Source organism: Molothrus ater, chromosome 1, assembly GCF_012460135.2.
Source record: "Molothrus ater isolate BHLD 08-10-18 breed brown headed cowbird chromosome 1, BPBGC_Mater_1.1, whole genome shotgun sequence".
Classification (NCBI taxonomy): Eukaryota; Metazoa; Chordata; class Aves; order Passeriformes; family Icteridae; genus Molothrus; species Molothrus ater.
The window spans coordinates 99,827,850-99,854,031 of NC_050478.2; the positions used below are offsets into that span (position 1 = coordinate 99,827,850).

Here is a 26,182-nt window from a genome sequence, read left to right on the forward strand (position 1 = left end):
GTTCAGCACTCATTCAACATCTACTTTATAAAAGAAAACAATGCAAAGACACCAGGATAGGGAAAAGGAATGAAATTAGCAATGTCAGAAGCTTATTAAGTACCTCTCTGTAAGTCAGTTAATCTCTTTCCCCTCAATGTCCCCATGGAAATCACTGGTGATGACATTAAGAGTTAATCATTGGGAAGCAAGATTTATATTTGTTTTGTCCCAGCAAACAGCAGAGTGCCACAGCAGCAGCTCAGCTGCAGCTACCTACATTCCAGCAGGACACTTTTGGCTGCCAGCACCAGTGCCCTCCTGATACCAGGTCAACAAAGGCACAGCCAGCAATGCTGCAGCAACACAGATCTCCCCTGGGGTATCACACACACACCCTGTGCACACATGTGCCCTGCCAGGGCTGCCACATGGCTCTGCCTCAAATTCCCCCAGCACTGCCAGGAGCATCAGTTGCTCCCACACCAGAGGTTCTGCTGTTTCAAAGTGAAGCAGCCCCTGGGCAAGCTCCTGGTGTACTCCACACCCCACGGCTTTTGTATCCCTCTCAGGTGCTCTGCAACCCTTGGCTTGCTCCCAGCTGTGAAGCCCAACACTGCTGATGGATAAGCCAGCAGCAGGAAATGTTCAATATTTTATCCATTGTGATACAGACACTGTTCAGCACCTTGCAGGCTCACTCCAGGCTATTGCTCATGCCAGCATGGTTATTGCTCAGCATATTTCCACCTCTCATAATTAGGGCCCCAAAACTCTTATTTCTGTTAATGTAAAAACAGGGCTGGAATGCTTAATGGCCTCACTAGGAGAGGGCAGGCAGCATCCCCAGCACGGCAGCAGAAGCACCCACTGCTCCTGAGCCCTCACTGTTTGTCCTGCCCTTGGGCTGCAACCTGCTTAAGGCCTTGGTCCAATAACCAAGGTAATAAAATACCAAAGACCAGGGGAAAGACTGGAAGATGATACTCCAGAAGAATGAAAAGAAAAATAAATAAAAAATATAAAGATGAACAGAAAACTGTATTTACAGAACAGGCGCGTAACAACATTTAGCGCGCACTTGCAGAAGAGCAGCCTTTTTTTCCTATGACTGGTCCTTTTTCTGCCCTTCAAACATTACTTCAAATCTTGTTAATATTCTAACTTCTAACTTGGCCTGAAAGTTGAAATTCTCATTATCATCCTCTTTTATTTTCATTTTATTTGAGGGTGTTTCTTCAGGGTGGGTTTTTTGTTGTTGTTGTTGGGGGTTTTTTTATTGTTTTTTGTTTGTTTGGGTTCTTTGGTTTGTTTTTGTATAACCACAAAAGTTCAACCAGAAAAAGAAATCCACTAATATCTTTCATTTCAGAAAAAAAAAATCCACTAATATCTTTCATTTCATTACTTCTGATGCCTAACCCATGAGTTTTACAGGTGTGAGGCTGGTAATAAAGGCAGCAGGTAATTTAGCTGATCACTCCTATTACACTCTGTAGAGGAACCAGAATAAGAGAGATCATTTATTCAACAGTTGATCTTTATGCAGCCAGAAATCTGTGCAGGTCAGCCACCACTCAGCTGGTGGAAGGCATGATTATCTAGAAACAGGACAGGCTTAAGGAAAAAAGTGAAGGTAACAAAAGGACCAAAAAAAAAAGAAAAAAAACCCAAAAAACCGAAAAAACAACAAACCAAACAAAAAACCCAAACAAACAAACAAAAAAACCCCCATCTGAACAGGAAAGGCTGAGTTCTACATTTTGATACACCTCTGCTAACCCAGTTACATGAAAGGGCGTTCACTTCAGAACTAGCCAACAGTCAAATAACTTGCTTTACCATCTTCTTTCAAGAAACATGTCTGAATTTCCTCTATTCCCATTCACTATTTCCTCCCAAAAAAAATTCCTTAAGTCACAATAATATTTTCTTCAGGTATTAGTGGTTAACAAACATTTATATCTGTTTTCAGAGTCTATATACCATTAAAAAATACTCCCTTGCAAGAAAATCCACTTGGATAGCGTGTGCACACAGAGCAAGGTGTGCCTGGCACAAAAAATGAATTTTAGAAGCGTATAACCTGCATCTCACCACTCACACTATCTATTATCTTGAGCAAGCCACTCCACTGTGGACAATGAGAACAGAGTGGTCATTTGCAGTTTCTCGCCACAGAGCATTTACTTCAGTTTTCTGACCCTTGTTCTCTGCACATTGCTTTTAAGGTTTGCACTGCACAGCCAGTTTCTATCAGAATTTCCTTCTAACACCTGACACAAAAGAAAATTCAAAGTTTTTGACATCTCAACTCAGAGACCTGTAAATCCCCATTCCCCACAAGTATGACCTTCTTCTTATAAGAGCTGCAGTTTATCAGAAATTCAGATGAGTAATAGTGATGACAAATCTATACCAAAGGCTTTCAGAGGAATTAGTAACTGGTTCTTGCCATCCCCTCATCAATTCCCATGAAGTGCTCATTTGGCTGTGATTATCATTACTTATAATGGTGACATCAAACTGAAACTGAGTCAGTGTCTTAAAAATTATTTAAGATCAGTTCTGGGCACTAAAGCAGCTCCCAAGTCCCTGCTGCCAAACTGCATGCTCTTCTTCACAAGAAGGCAAAGTTTTCTCCCTTGTGCCCAAGAGGAAAAAAAAAAATCACTGGCTCTGATAACAGACAATAGTAATGAACCATACAAAGGAAATAATGGGTTATTTCATGCATTTGACAGCTTACTACAGTTTAAAAAGATTTGTGAAAATGAAAATGCATTTCATTTATCTCAAACTATTTCATTTTAGGCATCTGTAGCAATTACAGCTAACATTTTTCAGACAGAATTGTGGTTCTTGAATTACAGTGTCCATTTCAAAGCAACATTCAAATTAATCTAGTCAATTTTTCCAGTCCTCAAGTCCATGAGGTGAAGGTTTGACAAGTTCCAGTTTCATCTGTAACCAAATTAGAGCTAACCATTCGTACACTACCCAAGTGCCAGGCAGTGAGGCAGCCTCTGCTTGAGGAGGCAGTTCCTTTCTTCTCCCTGCAGCCTCCAAGGAAAGAGCAATTCACCCCAGCAAAATGGCACAGGTGATGTACTAAGAGACAGCTTTGGGAACCCTGTATTGTCACATTGTACAGCTGACTTTCAGCAGGGAGCTGCCAACTGCCAGGGAGGCAGCTCCACAGCAGCCCCGTGGCATCTCTGCCTCCCCTGCTGAAATCTAACCATAACAAAAAAAGCAAAAGCAAAAAGCCAGCAATTAGTGTTCAGCCAGAGCAGTCCCCTGAGGCCTCTCACCATTACCTTGGCAGCTCCCTAAGGAGCACAAAGAGGGAAGAAACATAAGACTGGGATGGATAAAAAGGTGAGACTGTGGTGTTAGAACTGGTGTAAACCATTATGATCACATCTCTCAGTTATAATCCGACTTTTTTTTGACAGCAAAAGGAAGCTGTGAACTCAGCACTGTTACCAGGAATTCAATGCATCAAAAAGTGACTTCATAAATGGCCCCTTGGCCATCACTGTCAGCAAAGGGCACCTCTCTGGGAAGAGCACATCAGAAGGAAGGACCTCCCTGCAACACCACAGGATGCTGCACGGCTTGTGGGGGATATCCCAAGGTCAGGGACACACTGTGCTTAACCCTCACAAGGGACCAGAGCATCCCACCCAGCAAACTCCTGGCTCACAAGGCAAATTAGGTGCTCATTTATTCTTGGGTTCACTAAACACACTCTTAACAAGTACTGACTGAGATTCTAATCTTAAGCCTTTGACTCTGTAACAACACATCTTAAGCATGCCAGGTCCTTGGAGAGATCCTTTTCCTAGCCTCTTCTTGCTGTTTTAGTGGAACAAACTCAACATTTTCCTGGGCCCTTAGTGGGACAGTGGTTTTGATACAGCAAACAGCCATGGCAGCTTCACAAAACAGTAACAGAGCTAAAACCCCAGGATATCAGACAATACATGGAAAGTCATATCAACATGTATTTCAAATCTTTGCACCCCAGCTCATCTCCATTCATTCCCCTTCCACGCTCCCCTCTCAAAGTACAGCAGCAGCAAGCACAATGTCCCATCTAAGCCTCCAAATGCAAAATGAATATAGGCTACATAAAACATAGCAGGGTCTAAAAATAATTAAAGAGGGTGTACCTTAAATTTGCGTTACAAATTTGGTTTTCTAATGACAAATACAAGTCTGGCAAAAGACCTAACTATAGGGAGTATTAAAAGTGATATCAGAAGTTTTTCCAGCAGCTTCCTGTACCAGAGCTCTTTGGGAGGCTTTGCTGCAGGCCCCTACAGCCCAAAGAAAAGGGAGTTTGGTGCAGGGGGTTCACACTCACCGTCTGCAGAGTTTCCTCCTGCCTTCGGCTTTGGCTCTGTCGGTTGATAAAGGAGCGTGTCGAGAGTTTGTAATGGTTCAACAAGCAGATGATGACTACCACCATAACAGTTATAACCACGATTATAATGATGATTTGAACAAACTCCAGTTCAGCTAAAACAAAGGAAAAAAAAGAGGAAAATGTGTCATCAACACACAGAAGGTTAACCCTCAAAGCAACAGCCTGAAAAGACACTCAGTATTTCTCTGAGACTGATCTGGCTTGAGATACTCTTGCTGTCCATTCTGCAAAGTTTTGTGATGAAAACTGTTCTAAAAAGTATGAAAATTATTTCATTTTTGCCAGAGCAAACTGACCAGCATCAGTGGCTGTAGGTCAAAACTAAGAAGCTTCTTAGTGATCCTTCTCTGCAGCCTCCAAAGGAAACAAACTCTTCAACATAAACACTGCAGATGAACTTTTTGGACAAAACAATTTCACTGAACAAAAACCCAAAGAAACCTCATACACACAAACCCCACTCTATTTTAATAGCCACCTGTAGTACCAATAGAGTCCAGAGAGCTTCATAAGCTTCAAAGCCTGAGAGGAATCAGGACACTGATTATTTAGTACACTAACCTTAATTTTTTTATCAAGTCAAGAGCATGAAAGCTATTTAACTAGAGTGGAAAGCCTTAAGCCTATTGAATCTACATGCAGTGTCTTTTTCAATTACCACCTTCTCTCTGAGTGTAACGCTAACTTTTCCAGGCCTTTCCCAGTCAGGTAAAAATCTAAAAAGAACTCTGGTACACTAAAACAAGAGATGTTCCACCAGGGATAAAAATGAAACCAGGGCCCTAGTTGTTGCAAGAGATACAATTACAATGAACTTCGTCAGAACCCATCATCTTATCTGAAGCCCTGCCTATACCACAAATATTAAGTATATTTAGAAATGAGTCACTCTTGCACCCTTTTGGCTACACTGGAGCAGCAAGGATGAGCAATGTAAGGGGAAAAATTGCCCTTTGCAGCTACCTAGTTGATGACATTTCTATGGAAACTGCATTGCTCACAGGGGATGCTCTCATCTTGAAAGACAACTCCAGTTAATGGGAGGAGGTCTTTGGTTGCTAGGCTGGTAGAAAAAGCAAAGAAGCAGCTCAAGTTGCTCAGTTTCAGTACTTTCCAAAAAGGGCACTACTTTTTGGATGCAAAAACATGAACTTTGGAGAACTGATACTAAATTTCTGTTTTAAAAAGTTAACAAGGAAAGAGAGATGCCATATGAAAATGAAAGGACAGAACAAGCATCAGCAAACAAGCCCCTTTTCCCCCCATCTTTAATTTGCAGCCATGCTCAGCTTTCTGCTGTGTTACAGCAGAACACTTGTATAGACACAACACAACTGTGAAGCTGAGCTACAAGAACACCACTAAAACATAAAACCCAAGATGAACCTGCAGTGGACCCAAAGGAAACCCAAGGCAGTTTCATTATTCTAAGATCTCTTGCAAACAAAACGCAGACTACAGGAGCCGCAAGCGTGCTGGTGTCCAGCGGGGGCTGGTGCCAAGGTCCAGCTGTCTGTCACCAGCTACCGGCAGGCACAGCCACAGCACCCAAGTGCCGAGGGTCTGCAATCGTCTCCTGAGGAGTAACTAAGCCTACTTAAGGCTAAGGAAAGAGTACAGGGCAAAAATATGTCTATCACTTTATCACTCTTCGCTGTTAAGTACTTCCCACTCATCATTAAGACCAGCAGCGTTTTCAAAGAATTTGGTTAGTCAGTGCTTGGTGCTCTGCTTTTGCTATCAACCCCACAGGCAGGTCAGTGATCTTTCTTTTTCCCCTCTCTTGTGTCACTGGAAGCTAACAACGTCAGCACCAAAAGATCAAAAAGCCAGAAGAACAGAATTAATTAAAAAATAAACCCACCCAAACCACAGTTAAGTTAAAAGTCTTGGTTTTTCTTGGCTCAGAAACACAGAACACAGACTTCACACAGCTGACAACTTCTGCAATTCATGTTCTGTGGCTACTGAAGTACTAAAGGGTTTCTTTATACAAACTTTTTTTGGATCCATGTCACATTTTACACTGGAAATTGAGAGACTGTTGCTAAAGGGCAACATGCAAAACAACCAATGTTTATTTGGGCTTTCCTAGAATGCACAGATCACTAGAATGACATGTTACTTCTCTATCTGCCAAGGACACAGTCTTCTAAATTTATCGAGACCCCTGCATTTCAGTGCCGAGGGACACTACCTCTCCCTTAGAGATGAGTGATTTGGTCTGTGACCACTTCCCGTGGGAGGGAATCACTTAAAATATTTGATTAAAATATGGCCACATAATAAAGAAAATAAAAACCACAGCACACAGCTGTGAGCACATGGGATTTCCCACATTCAGTTTGCATTGTAAACAACAAACTGCAACAGAACACCTTAATGATGTTCAAGAGGATTTCCTCAATGGAAAAGCACGGGGAAAAGAAAGATAATTTTAAATCCCTTCTTCCTCCTGAGTGACATTCCTGCTGTTCATTAGGTTATTAGCGGTAAAAAGCAAAGGCAGCCTGCAGCAGCAGTCTGTACTTGCTGGCACTGATCGAGGCCATTTAAATAGTTCCTAGCGGCTGCTGACAGGCACTGGGTCACCGCGGCCCCCATCGCGTCCCCTGCCCGACACCTGCCAGGCGCGAAGGGCCACCGCCTTCCAGACAGGCATCTCCTCCTCCCCACTTTTCCCGTAAATTGACTGGGAAAGAAGCCGGGCAAAGGTTCAGGGAGAGAAATGCTTTGGTTTTACTACCCTGAGCCTGTCACACTCACATACATCCGCTTCTTTACGCGCAAGAAACAACGTTTCTAATAAAAATTCTCCAGCGGAAAAAAACCTGAAACCAAACACAACGTTTCAGGGTAAACGCCCAACACGGAAAAGGCAACGCGCTGAATCAAATTACCTTCTCAGAAGAGCTCGAAAAGAGAGACATAATTTACAGCCCTAGCAGCGATCACACCAGACCGTCACCCCGAGCGAGCCTCCCCCCCGCACACAGATCCCGCAGCTCCGCCGGCGAGCGCTCCCGGGCTCTGCAGTGCCCCGGGCCGCATCCCGCGGTCCCTGCCCCTGCGGCCCTCCGCGCCGGTACCTCTTTCCAACAACAGGTCTTTTAACCGCGCATCCTTCACCGCTGTCTTGTTAAGCCGCTCACTGGACATGCTCGCCTCCGCCGGGCGGGGGGCTCAAGCCGCTCCGCCAGCCCCCGCGGCGGGCACCGCATCCCCGGCAGCCCCGGGCTCCATCCAGCGAGGGGACACGGTCAGGGAGGCTGCCAGGGAACCTCCCGCCCGCGCCTCTCCCGGCGCTCGGAGCGCGGCTGCCGCCCCGCAGCCGCAGCCGCCGCCGCCGGAGCGGGCGGGCACGGCCGGCACCGGCCGCTCCCGCCCCGCCGTGCCCCGGCCGCGCGTGTGCGCGCACGCACGGACACCAGGGTCCCGCCGGGCTCCGCGCCCGGGGCGAAACGAGTTCGAAAAAAAAAAAAAAAAATCGAAAAACCCAAACCACAACAACAATAAAAAGAAAAAAAATTAAAAAAACAGTCGACCGGCGAGAACAAAAAGAACGGAAAGGCGCTGCCCCGCTGGTGGGCGAACCCCGCGGGGAAGCGCGGAGCGCAGACAGGGAGGGAAGGAGGGATGCAGGAAGGTCCGTACCTGACCCGCGCCGCCGCCGCCGCTCTTTAAGCCCGGCCCGGCGCGGCGCGCTCGGGGCGCCCCGGCTCCGCCGCCTGCCCGGCCCGCCCGCGCCTGCGCCGCGCCCGCGCCGCCCCCGCGCACGTGCCCGCGCCCCGCCCCGCCCCGCCCGCCGCGACGGGACCGCGCGGGGCCGGACGCGCTCCCGGCCCTGGGCCCTTCAAAGGGCACCGGCTGCCAAAGCTCGGTGCCAGCGCTGCATCGACAGCGAGAGGGATCCCAGGATCCTCCGAGCTGCGCGGCCCCCGCTTCCTTATCCGAAGTTTCACGGGCAGTTGTGTGTGTCTCCGCGTGTGCGTAAAATATTAGGGAGTCGCATCCCGGAGCTATACCGTAAAACCATAACCATCAGAAGGAACAATGCCTGTAACCTCAAGTTAAAAAAATAAAACCTAAAGAAGGAGGGGAAAGAAGAACACCGGGCTCCAGCCGCATGTGTGTTTCTTTGGCAGAACTCCCAGCTCCAGCAGTGAGTGCTGCCTTCCTCTGAAGCCCTGTGCCTCCCAGTGAACCCCTCTACTGTCCCTGAACCCCTGTGCCTGCCCCTAAACTCCTCTGCCCCCCCGATCCCCTATGCCTGCCCCTCTCTAGCTCCTTTCTGGCTGAGGAACGCTGCCAGGTGGGTTCCTCGTCCCCCTCCCCACCCGTACTCGCACTCAGCACCACAATGGAGGCCAGCAGCAGGGACTTAGGGCTGTGCCTGCTGCCACTGTGCAAAAGAGCAGCACAGTCCCACAGGGTCTCTGCCATGTTAGGAAGCACTGTCAGCACCGTGTCCCCCACTTCCCAGGATATTCCTTCTATACTGGTTTCACCATCATGGCCAAGACTCCTCCCGTTCCTAGTTACTTCTCTGGATTATGGTGGCATCCCCAAAGCACTGAATGAGACCAGTGTGTTTACGTGAACAGGAGAAGTGAGTTCACCCTCTGGGCCACACTTGGCCCGGGCCTTGGAGCTGCTGAGAGCAAAGGAGATGGTTGCAGCACTGAGGAGGCTCCATGCCCCTCTCCAGCAGGCTGTGCATGGCTCAGCTCAGCTCACAGCAGCACTGCTCTCCCCCACACACAGCCCAGGCCCCCAGGACACGCTGGCAGACCATGGAGGCAGACCCACTGCTGCCCACGCCTCTCATGTTTGTAAATCCCAGGCACCAGCCTCAAATATAAAGATGCCCTAACTCAAAGTCAAAGAGCAAAAGCCAGGAGGGGAAAGAGGCTGAGAGGAGTGGGCCTGCTTGCAGTCACCTATCAAGCTAGCACTATGAAGAGCCAGGGGGTTAAAAATATTAGGGAGACAAATCCTGCTATATATATCCACAACACACAGTAGGGCCCCTCTCCTGGTTACAGGCTATCCCCGCTGTCTGGATTTATTAAACTGTTGTTGACGTTTAGCTTGATACTGCAAGGTCTAAGGCCTCAATCCAAACACAACAGTCAAGCTGAGGGACAGTGATTGTGGACTGTAAATATCCTTTGAGAGTTCCTAGAAGAGCAGAATGAGTTTAAATTATGTGTCAATAGAATGCTTTTGTGCAAGTGGAATATTAACCAAGTACAGCACTGTTACCAGCAGAGATAAGTAATTCAGTACAGATAGCAGATGTGAAGCGCCTTCAAAATTACAATCTGATTGTCCTTAAACTACTTTGAAGACAATTAATTCAACAGACCAGACTTCTGAACATGGCTGTTGTGTGGGCATACCCACTCAATGTGTACAGAGCTGCTGCTGAGGCCAATTACCTTCCTGTTGCAAACTCTTTGTTTTCAAGGACGTTGTAAGATAAAGTTTCTGACCAAAGACTGACCTACATACATCATTCCCCAACCTCATGTTTAAAATTAGAAGCTGGTTTCAGATGAGTGCAGTTTAAAGACTACAAAGAAAGCAGAAAACAAACCCAACTAATATACTGTCATTAATGCTTGTCCTTTACTCATACAATTGAACTGTAGATGTTTAGAGTCTTCAGTTTCTGACGAGCATAAACTCATGAGATAAAATAATTGCTTTAGCAAGACTGGGGACTCAGCACACAGACTGGTAACCAACACACTTTACTCCCTCTCTAGCCCAATACCCACCAACTATTATTGTGCAAGTGCAGGCATAATGACTGCAAAATGGTCACAGACTTCTGTGATATGCATCCTCAAGAACGTCCTCAGAACAATATTTGGCTCATCACCTATTTAATAAGAATTTATCACAAACTTTTTAATGTGAATCAAGCCCTGTGCCAGAGAGCCCATATAAGATTCTCTGTCCACAAAAATGGGGGAGCAGCTTCCTGCTAAAATTCCAACTAGCAGGTTCCACCGTGACCTCTGAGCAGGACTGCTGCTCTGGCGTCAGGGTAGAAGCTCCTTAAGCAGGTTCTGGCACAGAGTCATAATGCTTCTCCACAGGCCATTACAAGTCTAGCATATTAATGATAAAACCAAGGGCTAGTTAAACTTGGTAACAGGTGAAATTTTATGAAGGACATGTTCACTGATCTGTCTCCTCAGATCATTACTGAGAAAACTAAAGACTCATTCTGGAACCCACAAGAACAAAACCTGAATTTTTTATTTTACTGCTAGTAAAGATGTTAATCTCAAGCGTAAAGAAACAGTCATGCTTTGGTGACCAAAACTGCACACATACTGCTTTCTCAATATGACTTTTGCATTTCTGCTACTTCTCCTTTTTTTTTTCTCTGATTCTCTAAAGACATTACTGACTGTGGGCAGCTTCTTGATCAGTTGTGATACTTTGAAGAATAAGAGAAAACCTGCAGTCGCCAAAGTGGACAATAAGGGGGTGTTTCCTCCTGCCTGCAGCCAGCCCCTTGGGGAGCCTGGACAGTGGGTGTGTGTGCAGAGGTGCTTCTCCCTCCCTGCACTGGCAAGCAACTTCAAGGCTTCAAGCAACTGCAGATGCACCCACTGAATGCCCCATGCCCCCACCTCTCAAACTGCCTCCACCTAGGGGAAATGTTCACCTTTCTGATTAAATCTAGAGTTTGTCAGAAAAAGATGGAGGAACAGCACCAACCGAGGGAAAGAAAAAGTGCTTTTCTCATAGGCAGTGAACTCCAGTAACTGATTTGCCAGTAGTATGTGTCCAGATGTATTATGTTGTGTTTAATGTGATTAGGTGCAAGGAACAAGCAGATAGGAGCACTGTGGAGAGATTAGCAACAAAACCCAAAAGAAGTAAAGTTGGTGGAGAGAAGAAGACAGTATTTAAGGCCTCTAAATTAACTCCCTGTTAAAGCTGTTCTTTACTCTGCAGTAATAAGAAGGATTAGGAAATTCAGGCAGTCCTTCATATGCATAGTTAGTTGCACAGCCTGAGTGATCCCTGTGCTGGCCATGCATGCAGTGGTTTGTTTTCCTCTGCTGGAAGGAGGGTTCAGTCAGGGACACTGAATTATAACATGCTGATTTAAAAGTAATCACCGTTTCAGACCTGACTAGCACTGGCTCTGTTTACACTGGCGAGTGAGAAAATCTCCTTATGAATTATCCCCACTGCAGTTCTATTAGTCCTCACATGTTGGCTCGACATAGGCAATTTACAGTTGTCTGTTCCAGCAGGGTTAAATGGTACAGTGAGCATAATGCCCTGGCCCTGCTTACCCTGCAGATCACACTGCTGGTAACTTCGATGCTCCCCTGAAAAACAGGTACAGAATGCTGTACATTCAGAATACAGGTACAGCAGATGCTCCCTGCCACTGCTGAAAAACAGGTACAGAATTTCCTGGTGCTGATGCTTGAGGAACGAGAAGCTCTGAGCAGGGAAAGGCAGCTGTAAATATGAGGAAGATAATCAACCCAGACTATTCAGACCAGGAAAACATCTCCAAGGGGACAAAGTCACTGGGTGTCTGAGAACCACAATTTCCCACCATTAGGGTGAATATTGTGATACAGTGGCTTCCATGTGTTTTAGTCATTGGCTGCTTTAATCCTCCATTTAGTTCTGTCCAAAATTAGTGAACAAAATCAGCTGTGCTGAAAATACTGCACCTCCTTCCACCCTTAGTTTTGATCACATTCCACAGCTTTTGTCACATTTTGAGCTCAAATCGACTAAGTGTAAAAATGAGCTATTTAAGTAAGAGAAAAGGCAAGAAAGGATCACAATATTGTTTGTTTGGGGTTTTTAATATTCTGTTATTATTCAGAGCTCTCCCAGCAGTTATTGCAGTTAGTACCTGGTACTGGATTCTGTGGAGTCTCTGGTTGCAGCATGACTACCCTCCCTAAGCTCCCTGTGGTTTCCAAACAATTCCCAGCAAGTACAGGAAAGAATCATCCCTCATTATTAATATTTTTTTTCTGTTCAAGCAGGAGCTGGAAGAAATGCACTAAGCACCACATTAAAAAGCTGAGAGATCACATCATGCATTATCCTGCCATAGGAATGGATGAAAGTTAAATGAGGGATAGAATTAGCATGGATGCTAGAATTAAGCACATGCAAAAATCCACTTCCAACACAAAACTGAAAGCCCTGTTGTAGAAGTATAGGTTGCTAAATAAGCTATTAGTGGTATTTTAGACACACAAACAACGTTCATTCTTCCACTAAAGAACATACTTCTGTTACAGAGAGTCTCCTGCCAGGTGGATTATTCGCTCCATAAATCTCAATTGCCAGCAAACTCCCTGGCAGCCAGGAAAAGAAAACAAGGGGCACTCGACTGCAGGTTAACAGACTATCAAACATTTTACTACTTTCTGACTAAGGTGTATGCAAAGACTTCAAAAAGCTGGACAGTGCAGAAACATCACAAGGAAACCCAGCAACCAAAAAAAATATAATCTCAGGGCAAGACAGAACAGAGATAAGAAGGGAAAGCAGAACCAGGATTACAATACAGTACTAAAAATACAAGTAGAATGTGAAGAGCTGTGTTTTATTTCTGACATGAATATAATCAGCTGGTTTAGAGATACAAAGCTCTGCTTCACTGATGGTGCTGTCTTGTACCTGAAAGTAAAGGATGAAGAGAGAGCCTGGAAAAAGTATCTGAAGACAAATGGGGAACAAAGGAAATCAACAGAATGCAAAATTTGAGGTCAGCAATGACATAAAACTAATGCTTTTAAAGAACTACAATGCCAATATAAGCTAGTGTTAACATTTAAAAGTGAGCAAAGGAAAGACTTCAATACTGGTAAATGAATCTACATGCAAAACAAAGGAATTTGTTTTCTTTCATCCTGCAGTTTTCTTATCATTTGTCTTGCAGCATTTACATACATGCTGTCTGGATGTGTAATCATAAGGGAAATTAACCCTGGATAACCCCATGCTGCAGCACGTTTATAGAAATTGCTCTAGAGAAAACAACTCTAGGAATAAAATGAGGGATGTTCAAACCATCGGAAATCAAGTGAGTCACAGACACGATAGGTCTGAAGGATGGGAAAAATCTCTTTATGAGAACATGCCATTAAACATTACAATCAAGCATAAAATTGCTCTGCCACAGTATTTTGTTTTATTTGCATTGTTAAATTTCTTCTCCTAACAATAATGGATAGTTTATAGCACTAATGATTTATACAAAAGGAGCTGTGTAAATGCATCCCAAATGGGGCCTTCTTTCTTAAGAACCACAGACTCAGTTTCCTTCAGCTTGATGGCAGATCAGTGACTCACACAGATTTCACATCTGCCTCAGGATACAATGGCGCAGCTTCTAACGAGGTTTCACGATGGATTAAGCTCCTATGGTGCAAGAGAGGTGCAAAAACTTTTGCCAGTTTAGAAAAGCACACGGCATTTCCACGAATTGCCATGGTGCAAGAACTGCAGAGGCTCTGCCATTAACAACTGTTATCAGATTGCTAAATTCATTACTTCTGGCTTCTGCAAGGCCACTTAAAATAAAATACATGACTGGCATGCAGTTCATGTATGTCCATGCACAGAAACACAGCTTTTCCCCAATAAATCAATGTAATTCATCACTTTGTATACGAGCATTTAAATGTGTCTGCAAAACACATTCACCTCATTTGCAGTGCACCCTCAAAAGAGTGAGGATTGAGATTTTTAGTGGACAAAATTATTTGGATTTGCTCTCGTTTATAACCCTCTTTATGATATAGCACAGTAATTTATTCCAAATCCACAGCATTCCAAAACAGTAAAGTCAGACTCCCTGAAATCAGAAATCAGAAGAGTGACAGAAAACATCCCTGTGGGATCCACCTAGATCTTAACTTTCCAGAGTGTCCTTGACCTTTATGTCAGAATTAAGGTATTCATTCATGCTTGATTCCAGCAGCTGAAGCATTAAAAAAATCATTTAATTTAAGGCAAAATCTTGAGAAAGGACAACACTGGGAATAAGAATCAGAATCTAGTCAAGATCTCTTAGGCCAGCAAGAATGAGAATAGTTGCAGATAAAAAGTACTCGGGTCATGGGGAAGTATCAGGAAGTTTGTAATGCACTTCTTTTCTGACTAATGGGCTAAGTGAGAGTGTGTGGACAATAACCCTCAAGCAGGAGATGTGAAGAAGAAATAGGAGAGAAGTCCACAGAGAATGTCAGTTGTCAGATGCTTCCTGCAGTTTTTCCATAACCATTTATCGGGAGCCAGTTTTAACGCATCATCACAGGCATTCCTCAGCAAGCAGCAGCGTTTCTGTCACTTCCTTCAGACTGGAAAAGGAGTAAGACTTCCCAAAAATACATCTTCTAGAAAAGAGGAAATTAAGCGAGCAAGCTCAGCACTCAATGGAATGGGATACCTCACTGCTACTTGTGAAAAGCAGACCTCTGAGTAAACCACCAGCGAAATGACAACCACACTGCAGAAGCTACCAGGATATTTTTACCACAGCAGAATATGTTATCTTTTCATTTTGTAGAAAGGCAATAAAAATTCATAAGATTCATGCTCTGCATTTAAAGAGAAAAGCTTGGTAATACAGCATTCAGACCACATGGTTTTTAACATTACCATGAATGGTCTAAGTTCTTCAGTCTTCTGACATGTTCACAGGGATGGTGTTTACATTGACTTGTTCATAGTACATCATATCACATTTTAATGATTCAGTTCACTCTGACAAAAGGAAACATCTGCCATAATTTTTTTCTTCGTGAACTTTATCACAATTAAAAATCTGACGTTTCACCAGCCTGTGTGCCAACTGAGAAGAACGCCAAGTTCGGCACTTCCCGATACATACAAATGAGTGCGGCATGAACAGCTAGTACCAACAGCACCAAGCCATCACTGACTTGTCAGCTCTCACCACAAAAGAGAAGAAAGATCACAGTTTGTGGGCAATAGTTTTATAATCTTGATCTGGTTTCCATATGACAGAGTGCAAGAGAGAGAAAGCAAAAAAAAAAAAAAAAAAAGATAAAAAGAACGTTTTGCAGCTCTGTGTGATGACAACATAAGATTTCTATGTCTTGCCCTATTGCAGCCAGAAAAATATTAAAACAGCATGTCAAAACTGGCATCGCTTCTAAAAATGATTTCCAAACATTGCTTGATGGACAGCACCCTAGCAACTCGATACAAAGCTTAAATCTGCATCTATTTTACATAAAATGAGACCAATCCCACCCAAGGCAATGACAGAATTCTCGTTTTCAGCAGAATTAATGGTATCTACAAACTCAAGCCACTTCTGAGACACTACATGTAACAGTAAGGCAGCTTGACCATTTACCATCAGTACCCTGTGTAAGGGCAAGCCAACTTCTGTATTTTTAGGCAGTTTAAATTACACTGTCATTTCAGGATGGAAGCCAAGAGCCAGGAGCAAAACCAGCAGCCATGCAGTGCTAGCTCATACGTAGAGTAGCAGAGTCCCACTCTACTGTGATGTTACTGAGTCCAGGCAGTCAGAGGGATGGATGTTTCTGAACAGAATCCAGGACAGAGATGCAGTCTCAGTGATGGTTGAGAGATGTTTCCTAACACTGCTGTTCCATCCATTTGTTCCCTGTAGCCCTAACATAATATTGGATCAGGTAGGATACAATTAAACTTGAAGTGTCTCATAGGAGAACCTCAGGTACCAAAAAGGAAAAATGACCCTGTATACGGAATATACAAGACTACATACAAAGTATGGCATAGATGCTTAGGGAGATGCATAATCTACTAGCTGTGAGATCAGACTGAGACTGAGTTTCTCCCCTTAACTCTGTCACAGACCTGTTAGTGACCTAAGGCAAGTCCTTTCAGCTCTTCCTGCCTGTCCTCTCCATTCTTCTCTCTCTTGGTATCACAGCAGCACCTATGCAGCGCTTCCACAGAGCACAGCCTCACTCACCTCAGCCTTCACATGCTGTCCACTGCCAGTGCCATGTGTCATTTGGGCTGCTAAGCTGCTTTTGAAGATGACATGTGAGCATCAAAATCACAAAGATGCATTTTCAAAATATGCCCAGTGGTAAGTGAACAGGTGCCTTTTCCTAGTTAGCAAAAGGCTGGTCCCAAGGGACCGCAATGGTATTTTCCTGTGTGTGACAGCAAAAAAACCCAAAATTTGCTTGAAATCTTACCAGATGCACTGGGAAATGATATCTAATGCATCTTACAGTTGGTTGGCTGGTATTTTTGGATGGGAGGCTGCATTGCAAACTACTTCATCCTGTATTCCCACTCTGTACAACTGCACATCCGATATTGTACTGACTCACCGGTAGCATTTTTGTGCAGCCCACTAAAGAGATAACACTACACCCCATTTGGGTGGGGCAAGGCTTTCTGGGCAAACTGACTTGTTGGAGAGGAAGTTCTGAGAGTAAGATACTTGTTTTTGGGGTCACAGAGAAACCATGATCTCTTGTGTGTGCATTCAGAGCAGGAAAAACACATCCACTCCCTCTCACTTCTCCATGTTACCCCATTGGGGCAGCAAAACTACTGATGCTTCACATTTGGTGCAGCCCTAATTTTTAATATAAAACGCGATTTTTTATTAGGATTAGGGTAAAGAGTTAAAACCAAATAAATCCAAGTTTTTATGCAGCCTTCAGGGAGAAGGCTAAGCTTTGTGCCCAGCCTAGGAGGGGATGCTGCCCACACAGCACACCTTCCAGACTGCCTCCAGGCAAACCCAGGGCAGACAAAGCCTTCTGGAGAAGCAAAGGGCAGAGAGATCTCTCCATCATCCTTTCCACTCTGGGATCAGGGGTCTCTGCCACACTTCTGATCCGCTGAGTTTTAAGTCAAAGCTGCAGAGAATCAGCCTGAGCCAGGCAAGCATTTTACAGCGCTGCTCTGTGATCCCCCTGCCACCGGCGCCGCTTCACGCGTTCGTGCAGCGACTCCAGAAACAGCCTTGACTGCTCACCCATTAACTGAGAGGTGCGAGTCAGGTTTGCACTGCTGGGAGACAGGCTATTTTTACCACACTTAGGATGTGCTGTCACAACGTTAAATCCCAGTTGCAGATTTACCAAAAGCGCTAAGGGGATTTGTCCGGGATTTCAGGACGCCGGCATCCTGATCTGCATAGCAGCTCAGACCAGGCTTTTTGCCATTCATAAGTCCCAGACAAATGACTCGTGAGAGCGTGCAGCTTGCCAGCACGGCGCATACCCAGCGAGCACGCGGGGTCTGGGACGTGTCTGACACCAGAGGCATGTGCTGGCCACCTGCACACGGCATCCCAGCCTCCCCCACAGACTTCACCCAACACCTGGCTGCGTCTGTGCGCCCTCTCTTCCGCGCACCATGCCTCGGCACACCACACCACGAGGACCACACATGTGGCACAAGCCTGGCCACACAGCCCCTGCCCTCAGGCAGGGCAGTATTCATTCCTCGTACATCCCACACCATTCCTGCTTTCTCTAGTCTCAACCAAGTGCAGCACAAACTTGCAGTTGCTTCCCTTATAAAGTTTACACCCTGGAGCAAGAGCTTCCCAGCCACTTCTGCCCTCAAGGATTCAATCTCCTGGCTGTGGTAGGTACTCAAAAGGGTCTCCTGGGAGAGATCATTGATGGCTCATGGATAAAGTCTGAGTCTTGGATAAAATCATGGATAAAGTCTAAATTGCTGTCTGACACTCAGGATGGTGAGGCTGAGGTGCTGCCAATACCTTACCTGCCATATTTCCTGCCTTGAAAGTTGCATGTCATCATATTAGCACAGTTTTGCTAAGTGAATTAGAAAAGGCACGCCCTTTCCAGGGTTTATCCTGGATTTTTTTTAGACACACCAAATACCTTGCTGTTAATGCATCTGGTCTCTGGTTTACACACCTAAGGCAGGAAGAAGGGAGTTGCTCAATCCATAGCTGTGCATATAAGAAGCATGAATCTGTCATACAACCCAAACTGGCTCTCAGCTTCAATCTATCATTTTTTGGGCAGAAACAGCTTAGACATTTTGAATTTAAAAAGACTCTGGTAATTTTTTCTTTATTTCCTCTCATATTTCTTGCTCTGAAAGCTCAATCTACGACTTTTTGTTCATTGTAAGTGCCTTACCCAAAGCCAACTTAAACCTGAACACCTCTAAAAATTTTCAGGAAGGTGGTTTGTCTGTTTGGCTTTGGGGTTTGGTTTTTTTGTGTTTTTGCTTTTGAGGTTTGGGTAATGGGAGGGGGCAGGGGGGAAGGGAGGGTTTAAGAGTCTTAGAGTTAAGAGTTTTGGTTCCTAGTATTAGAGGTAAGAGTTGTGCTTCCCAGTGTTAAATCACAGAATTTTGAGGGTCTGGTCTTCTGCTAAAAAAAAAAGTAAATTGCTCTTTTTTTTAGCACAGCGTGAATTTTTGTAACTTAAAGAACTGAGTCCCAGTTTCCAAAATGTTCGTATTTTATCTTTTCTGCTATATTCCGCTGTTTCTTCAGTTAATACTTTAAAATCCTGCCTGAAACTGAAGCAGTTTTAGGTTCTGCGTTGCCTACACATTTTGTCATTTCTAACACGACAGTTCTGTAACCCGTTTGTTTTCTCAGTGCGTCTTTGAGCATCGCTTGTACTTCACAGTGCAGATGTCTAATGCAGATCAAGGCGGGCGCTGCAGCATATTCTGTTCCAAAAGACATCCCCACCTCCTCATTTGTTTTGCAACATGGCTATCAAAGCACTAAATAAATAACATAATAGTTAGCATATATCCATTGTCTTACATATTCTGCATGGTTTATACATGTTACCTAATTTCTTTACTCTTTTGGAATAGATACAGAGGTGATCTCTTTATATAAATTGTGGATACAAAACAAGATAATAGCTAAACAAAATAATCAGATCAAAGCCCTTTCTCAAATTTCTGAGGCCAAAATAAAACCCATTCATAAGAAAGAACACACACAAAAAAAAAAAAAAAAATTGTAGACCACCTCTTGCAAACAAATGAAATGCAGGCTAAAGTTTGATTGCAGCTTTTTCTCAGTGAGCCTCTAGCCCAAATCTGAAACCTGACTTCTCTCCCTTAAAGCTCACACTCGGAGGCATGGCTCACTGGTCAATGCAATCTTCAGGGTTTCCCATCTTGAACAATTTATTTTCAGGAACAAAGCCTGGAAGAGATCCAAACCCCCCGTGTGGATTGGCAGCAGCTCAGGATGCTGTCTAGGTGTGTCTGGCTTGCCCAACTAACAACTCTTTCCAGTTCCTCCATGCAGAGCACATTTGTGTTTCACCATACTGCAGAAAGCCACCCATAAACTTCTATTCCCTCTTTTCTAAAAAGGACACCAGTTTTTCCCACTAGATCCCCAGCTTTTTGGGCTGTCAGACACTTTGGGGTTTAGCTGGTGGCTTAGAATTCAACAGTGAATGTACGGTTTAGAATTTACAGCTGGGAAAACAATTTCCCAAAATATCTGTATGAATGCAATGCAGAAATATGCCACATTATAACAGTGAGTATTCTTTCTCAAAATGGAAGTGTTAAATTTCAAGCACAGCCCTATGCCTCAGATGAGCCAAGAAACTTCTGAAATGAGTAGCAGGCCTTGCTCAGCACGCTGTGTGGAAACCAGCCTCTTCCTTCCTGTGCCTCTTGCCCCTCCAGGTAGCCCTGGCACAGCAAAGCAAAGTTTCTCAGCTGTGCTGTTAAGCCAAACTCCCCTTAACATTGTTATCAGGACAGTGTTTCCCAGCTGTTACCATCAAACTGTTAAATCCTGAAATGGGTCCATCTGAAGGTTATTTGTATCATAGAATCATTTAGGCTGGAAAAGACCTGTAAGATTATTGATTCCAAAAACAATCCAATTTTTCATGTACAGAAACACATAGGGAAACAAACGCTAATATTAATCTGTTCAAACAGCAAGAAGTCCCCCCCCTCCCCCTCCCCCATGCACGAAGCTGCAAAAATTAAATCCATAAGGACATTTATAAAGCATATCTTATTTCGAGGAGAAAACAAAAGTGACTGACAGAGTTATTTGTCAGCGCCGGTAAATAAATTTGCACGGCTTACAATGTTTACCCTGGAGTACAGCTGAAAGATCCATTCGAGCTGCATTAGAAACCCGCCTCAATGACAAACTTCAGCTCCCCGCTCTAGCAAAGCTGATGTATTGACTAGACAGGTAGATATTAGGTGCTCCGACTGTCTGGATGCTATGGAAATGATGCCGCATGCATCTGACCGTTGTCAGTGGCAGAAGACAAGCGCCGGCCTCATTCTTATTCCAGCCAGGAAAAAGGCCTCGTCTGCATTAGCCTTTTTACTGAAAGGCTGTCATATTTGTCAGTTCAGACGCATGTAAGATAAGCTCTTTCCCCGTTATCTAATATTTCACCAGGCAGTGGAAACGAAGGATAAGCAGAACCTAATAGTCTATGTGGGCAGGAGATCTTGAATGCTGTCAAGCTCAGCGCAAGGCCTGGATGCCCTAGACAAGGGGAAGTTTACAGCAGGAGTTAATCACTTCATTTTGAAGAAAAACTCACAGGGATTTGGAGAAATGGCTAGGACTTATCCTGGCTACGCAGCAAGCGAGGAGACGAGCGTAAAACCCTTAGTGCAGCATTATACTCAGGGCCTCTCCCCTCTTGTAATGTAGGTACTGCTTGGCTAGAATTCCAGCCCAGTCAAAGGGGATTGAAGAAGGCAGCTGGAAAACCGCTGCTTTTCCTAAGCAGCTGGACAAAACAGAAGGACAGGCAGCGAGAAGCAAACTAAAAAGCGAAACTCTGCATTCTTGAAATGTCCTGGGCTGATCAGTCCCTTGTATTGCAGCTAGCAGAGATGCCAAAAGTACTGCTGCAGTCTGATTTACCTATACTTGTACACTCCAAAACTGCCCAAATTGCATGCAGAGTTGGTAACAACCTGGCAAAGAGATCAGAAAGGCTCTTGCTCAGTCGCAGGACTCCCTGGCAAGCACATATTTTAACAGGCTTTTCTGCTGCATAATGTGAACACAACAGTTCTAAGTGAATTCCGAATAAAATTAAGAGGAGCTCACAGAGTAAGTCTGGTTTAACAGCATGTCTTCTTAAGAGACACACCATTTCAAACAGTAGTGACTATACGGTCACAGTGCTCCCTTCTAATGCACTGACATGAGAATCCAACCATATTTGGTGCAGCCCCAAATGTAAGCTTTACACGTTGTTCTGGCTCATCCTGAATTTCCAAGCTCTGCCCAAACAATTTTGTGGGTTTTTTTTCCATCTGCCAAAAGTGGAGCTTTTGGGCATAACTGTTCAGAGGTGCCCTGCCAAAATGTATGCGACAGCCTTTAAGGGAAGGGTTATAACACACGTGTGGGATGTGGTATCCAGCATCCCTCTGCTGCCTGTTCCCAATCCAGTGCCCACTCTTTAAATCACCACCTCAGTGACACTTAGGTGAGCTGTGTCCTGTGCATGGACTCCTAACGTCAATGCTACACTTAATACCTCATGTGGTCACCAATAATAATTTTGACCCTCCCTGGAGTCAGCAACGCTTTGGCAGCCGACAGCAGCAGTCCCAGGATAGCTGCTGTCACCACGTGTGCCCGCACGTGACAGCAGCTCTGCCGTGTCGCCCACCTGCTCCCACTGTGGGATGATGGGGACTACACAAAGTCACAAGAAACCTATTCCCAGGGAGTCAAGTGCTCCTTGGCGTCAGCACTCGCCGTCCTCACGGAGTAGGCCAACTGGGGGAAGATGCATGTGGCATGTGAGCCTGCAAGGAAAACAAAGCCTAGCCTGCGTCTAATTTTAGGCTTGGCAGCCCTAAGGATGTTCTGGGCTGTCTTTATCTTTGGCTTTTCCAACTCCTCTTCCTTTAAGGTCATACCCATAAAAGCTATAGTGTTGTCTCTTGCCCCAGGTCTCTTTCCTTCCCCACACCAGCCTAGTCAGAAGGTACTAGCTTGAAAGGCCTGACCCCCTGGAAAGCCTTCCTTTCAGCAAGCTGGCAGGACAGCCATCCAGGAAAACCTTCCAGCCTGCCGGCTCAGCTGGGATAAAGAAGGGACTATCCCTCATGCTTTATTTCATCACCAGCTGGTTGCAAGGCTTTCTGAACCGCCCTTGTCCTCGGGTCAGTCAGAGTTTCTCTGCCTTTTTTCATGTGAACCTTGCAGTGTACTTTTTCTTTTTTTTTCAATCATGTACACTAAGTACTTCATTTAAGGTGAATCAATCCCAGTTTTATGTTAATGGAAAAGGAATAGGAAGGTACCAGGAGTTGATGCCACCTGGCCAAGCTCCATTTCCCTTTACGGACTCCCTCCAACCCCTGTCCAACAGGACTCAGATTCACCCATTCCTCACACAGGAGCAAGATTGCCATAGGCTAGCTCTGCAGAAATTGCCAGGAGGTACAGACAGGATAACACCAAGTATCGTCCTGCTCTAAGCAAGCCACAAGCTCCCTGCTGTGGCACGATGATGCTGGACCACAGTCCCCACATGGGAAAGCTGCTCATTCCCCAGGTGCATCAGCCCAAGACTGATCCCACCATCTAGGGCCAGCTCCAAATGCCAGCTGCAAGGAGCATTTGCACAGCTGCCAAGCCTGCACTTGCAGTCCCAACATCCAGCAAAGCAGTGCTCCATTTTCAGGGAGTCTAGAAATGCAAAACAGAGAAAAAGGCTAAGGTGGCTTTCCAAAATACTTTGTTTCACTCCTAATCCCCAGGGATTTATTTAAAAGCTGGAAGAAAAATATAACCTAAAGGTACTCCTTTATCCTTTACAGCATTCCACCTCTGGCAGTGTTTTCCACCCATGCCCAGAGAATGCAGCAGGTTACCCAGCCTGAACACCAGCACTGCATCCCAGCCCCAGGGGCACTGCACAACCTCCTGGCCACCTCTGGTAGGGCTGAACAAAAATTCAGATTCTGGAGGAAAGTGTCTATGGTGCAGTCAGTCATACACCATGACCTCTTACTTCACATCCCAGCTGCCACTCTGAAGCTTGCACAGAAATGAATAATCTTATTTTCTCTGCTTTTTTTTTTTTTTTTTTTTTCCAGGGGGAAGGGGGAAACCTTGATTACATAGATGTGGCTACTTAAAAGCAGTCTCTAGCAAGTCCATTCTCGGCTGAAACAACTGGGGCAGAATGGGTCTCTGTTAATGTTACATTTAGTCATTAAAAATGTGCATCTGTGATTCTAAAAGCTGCTAGAGGCAAAACACAAGAGAGAGATACATACTCAGATTTACATTCAGTTTCCAGCCGGGGAGACTCAGTGAAACTAAAATTAAGATCTCTGCCTTTCACATGCATTTCTGGACAAACATATATTGAGTAATAACCACCACTGCTGTACACATTTGAATCCTCTTTCAGCAAAAGCCTAAATGCCTTTTGAAAAACTTAAATAATTTAGCACTGTGATAGTGTGAAGTGTGTTAAGACACTTTTATATACTACTGCATCTAGCTCTGGGGTACATCACAGGACACGTCATCTTAAAGGAGCAACACACAATGGCTTAGGGCAGAAAAACAGTTAACAGATAAAAGGAACAAAAGTACTTGCACTGGATGGGAAAATATCACACAGGAATAATAGATAATCAAATAAAAATAGTACAAACTATAGAGTGGAATCTTTAATTATGACTCACTACAAAGACTTTGGTTTCACATTTAACCCATGCCGCTTAAACAACATCTTGGTAAAACTAGTGCATTCTCACCATTCATTTGTAGTACTAGAACATAAAGACCCTTCAGTCAAGGATCACAACTTCAGTGGCCTGAGCACTGCACAATTAAAAAAAGACAGCCCTAGGATTCTGAGGTCTGGAACTATGACAAAGAAGATGACTTGCTTATGAAAAAGGAGGTGAGATTAAGGCGTAAAATGTTCACATCCACTGCAACAAATTCTGGGTATTCTTAGCTCAACAGCTGCCTAGCCAAAAAAAAATAAAAAAAAAACCCCCAAAAAGTGGGAAAAAAAAAAAAAAACACTCCAAGGAAAGCCTTTTTAGGACTTTGACAGCAAATAGTCTTTCCCATGGATCAATGTAGGGGGCCTTTTACTGACTCGTCAAGACAGTTTTCTGTTGCACTGGGACAATCCCATGCAGTAAATGCACAAGCAGACTAAGGGGATTAGAAGGAGAAATTGGCATTGTATTTCTGTATTCCAAATTCTTTCTATTCTCTTCTTTTCTGAGCAGTAAAAGAAACTGTAAAAACAAGGTCCAGACACTACCTGAAATAAAGCTGTTTCCTCTTGTCCTATTGCCTAACTTTTAATAGTATTGGTGTCTGAAAAAACAACACACACTAGGAAATAAGTGAAGGTTTAAAAAACTCAAAAAGACCAACTATAAGTAAATTAATTCGATGGACACACAGTTCAAATTCTGTGCCCACAGGCTGGACGCAAGTCTCTCCTTCATCACCAGCAACTGGAAAAAAAAATCTTAAAGCTGTTGCATTTTTGTGCAATCAGCCAAATTTTGTTTTGCTTATAGGTTATGGGGATCAGAAACAGAAAACTATACCTGCTTTCCTGTAACAGTTTGCAAATTTCACAGCCCATTTCAAACAACTTCTGGCAGATTTTTTTTTCTTCCCAGAGCTCCTTGGAGCAGGGAAGCTTTAATAATTTGCTCATGCAATGCCAAGCAGAATACAAAGATGAAAAAAGAAAGGAAAAAAAAAAAAGAAAAGAATCACCAACAAAATAAGCTTCAATGTTAAAAAGTGGAGAAATAAATTAAGGTGAAAGTAAGGGGGTGAGATGAATCAGGCACCCACGCAGGTGCTCAGAAGCGATGATCCAATGCTCTCTCCTCTGATTTCACAGTTCAGGAGCTCCTTGCACACCGCTGCCCTATCTGCAGCATTTCCATGCTGGAAAGAAAAGTTTCCATCTACAACTCATTTATTAAAAAGTGGCTCTTTAGGCTATCATGATACACTAATTTACAGTGCTTAGGTTTACTCTGTGTTTTGTTGCTGAGGAGAGCAGAAACAAACTTACTGTTCTTCTTCTTCTGCAGTGGTTTAAAAGCACAGCACAATTTCAAGGGCAGATCAAAGTTAGACTAATTATTTCCTTTCTGTATATCACATAGCTAAATGTAACAGGTCACTAGGGAAGGGGAAACAAAAGATGAATGTATTTGTACACACCAACAGCAAACACCAAGAAACAAGGAGATTATTTATATAATAAAAAGATGCATAAGGGAAAACATCAAAGCCTATATCAAATATACAAACCCACAAATATATCACCAATGGTGCCTAAATAACTAGGGAAATGAACTGGCTGCTCTCTTCTCCACACTTCACATTAAACATAACTGCTGAGGTGGTTATATCCTTCAAGAGCCTTTAGCACTACTGATGATGAAGGTTTGATAATTCTAGTATTGCTCACTTGATGTTAATCCCAATACTACAAAATACATTGCCATTGTTTTCTCTTGTTTAGAAACACTTGGGCTGCAGTCAGGAAGGCTAGGAACATGTTTTGCTGTATTTTTTTTTTAATGAGACTTGACATTCTTATTATACAGTTCCAGGAATCAGAGTTTTAAAATACTCTAGCTGTCATGAGAACTGAAGAGTGGTCAAGAACACAACTTGCCTGTAGAAACTTGCAGAAGCAAAGAGCTTCTACTCTCCAATTCCTCTCTAGGAAACTT

At 44.1% G+C, this 26,182-nt stretch overlaps 1 protein-coding gene across 7 annotated transcripts in view; it reads right to left on the minus strand.

Annotated features, from left to right (window-relative positions):
- LOC118700124 (low-density lipoprotein receptor class A domain-containing protein 4) overlaps nt 1-26,182 on the minus strand; it is a 284,193-nt gene that overhangs the window by 17,776 nt on the left and 240,235 nt on the right. For 5 of the 7 annotated variants that reach the window (XM_054514103.1, XM_054514102.1, XM_054514105.1 and 2 more), the window contains one exon: nt 4,352-4,506. In XM_054514103.1, the coding sequence (XP_054370078.1) occupies nt 4,352-4,506 (155 nt within the window). Of the gene's footprint in view, nt 1-4,351; nt 4,507-7,503; nt 7,727-8,068; nt 8,129-26,182 lie in introns of those variants that run through there. The other 2 variants (XM_036404478.2, XM_036404477.2) reach the window with 2 other exon arrangements.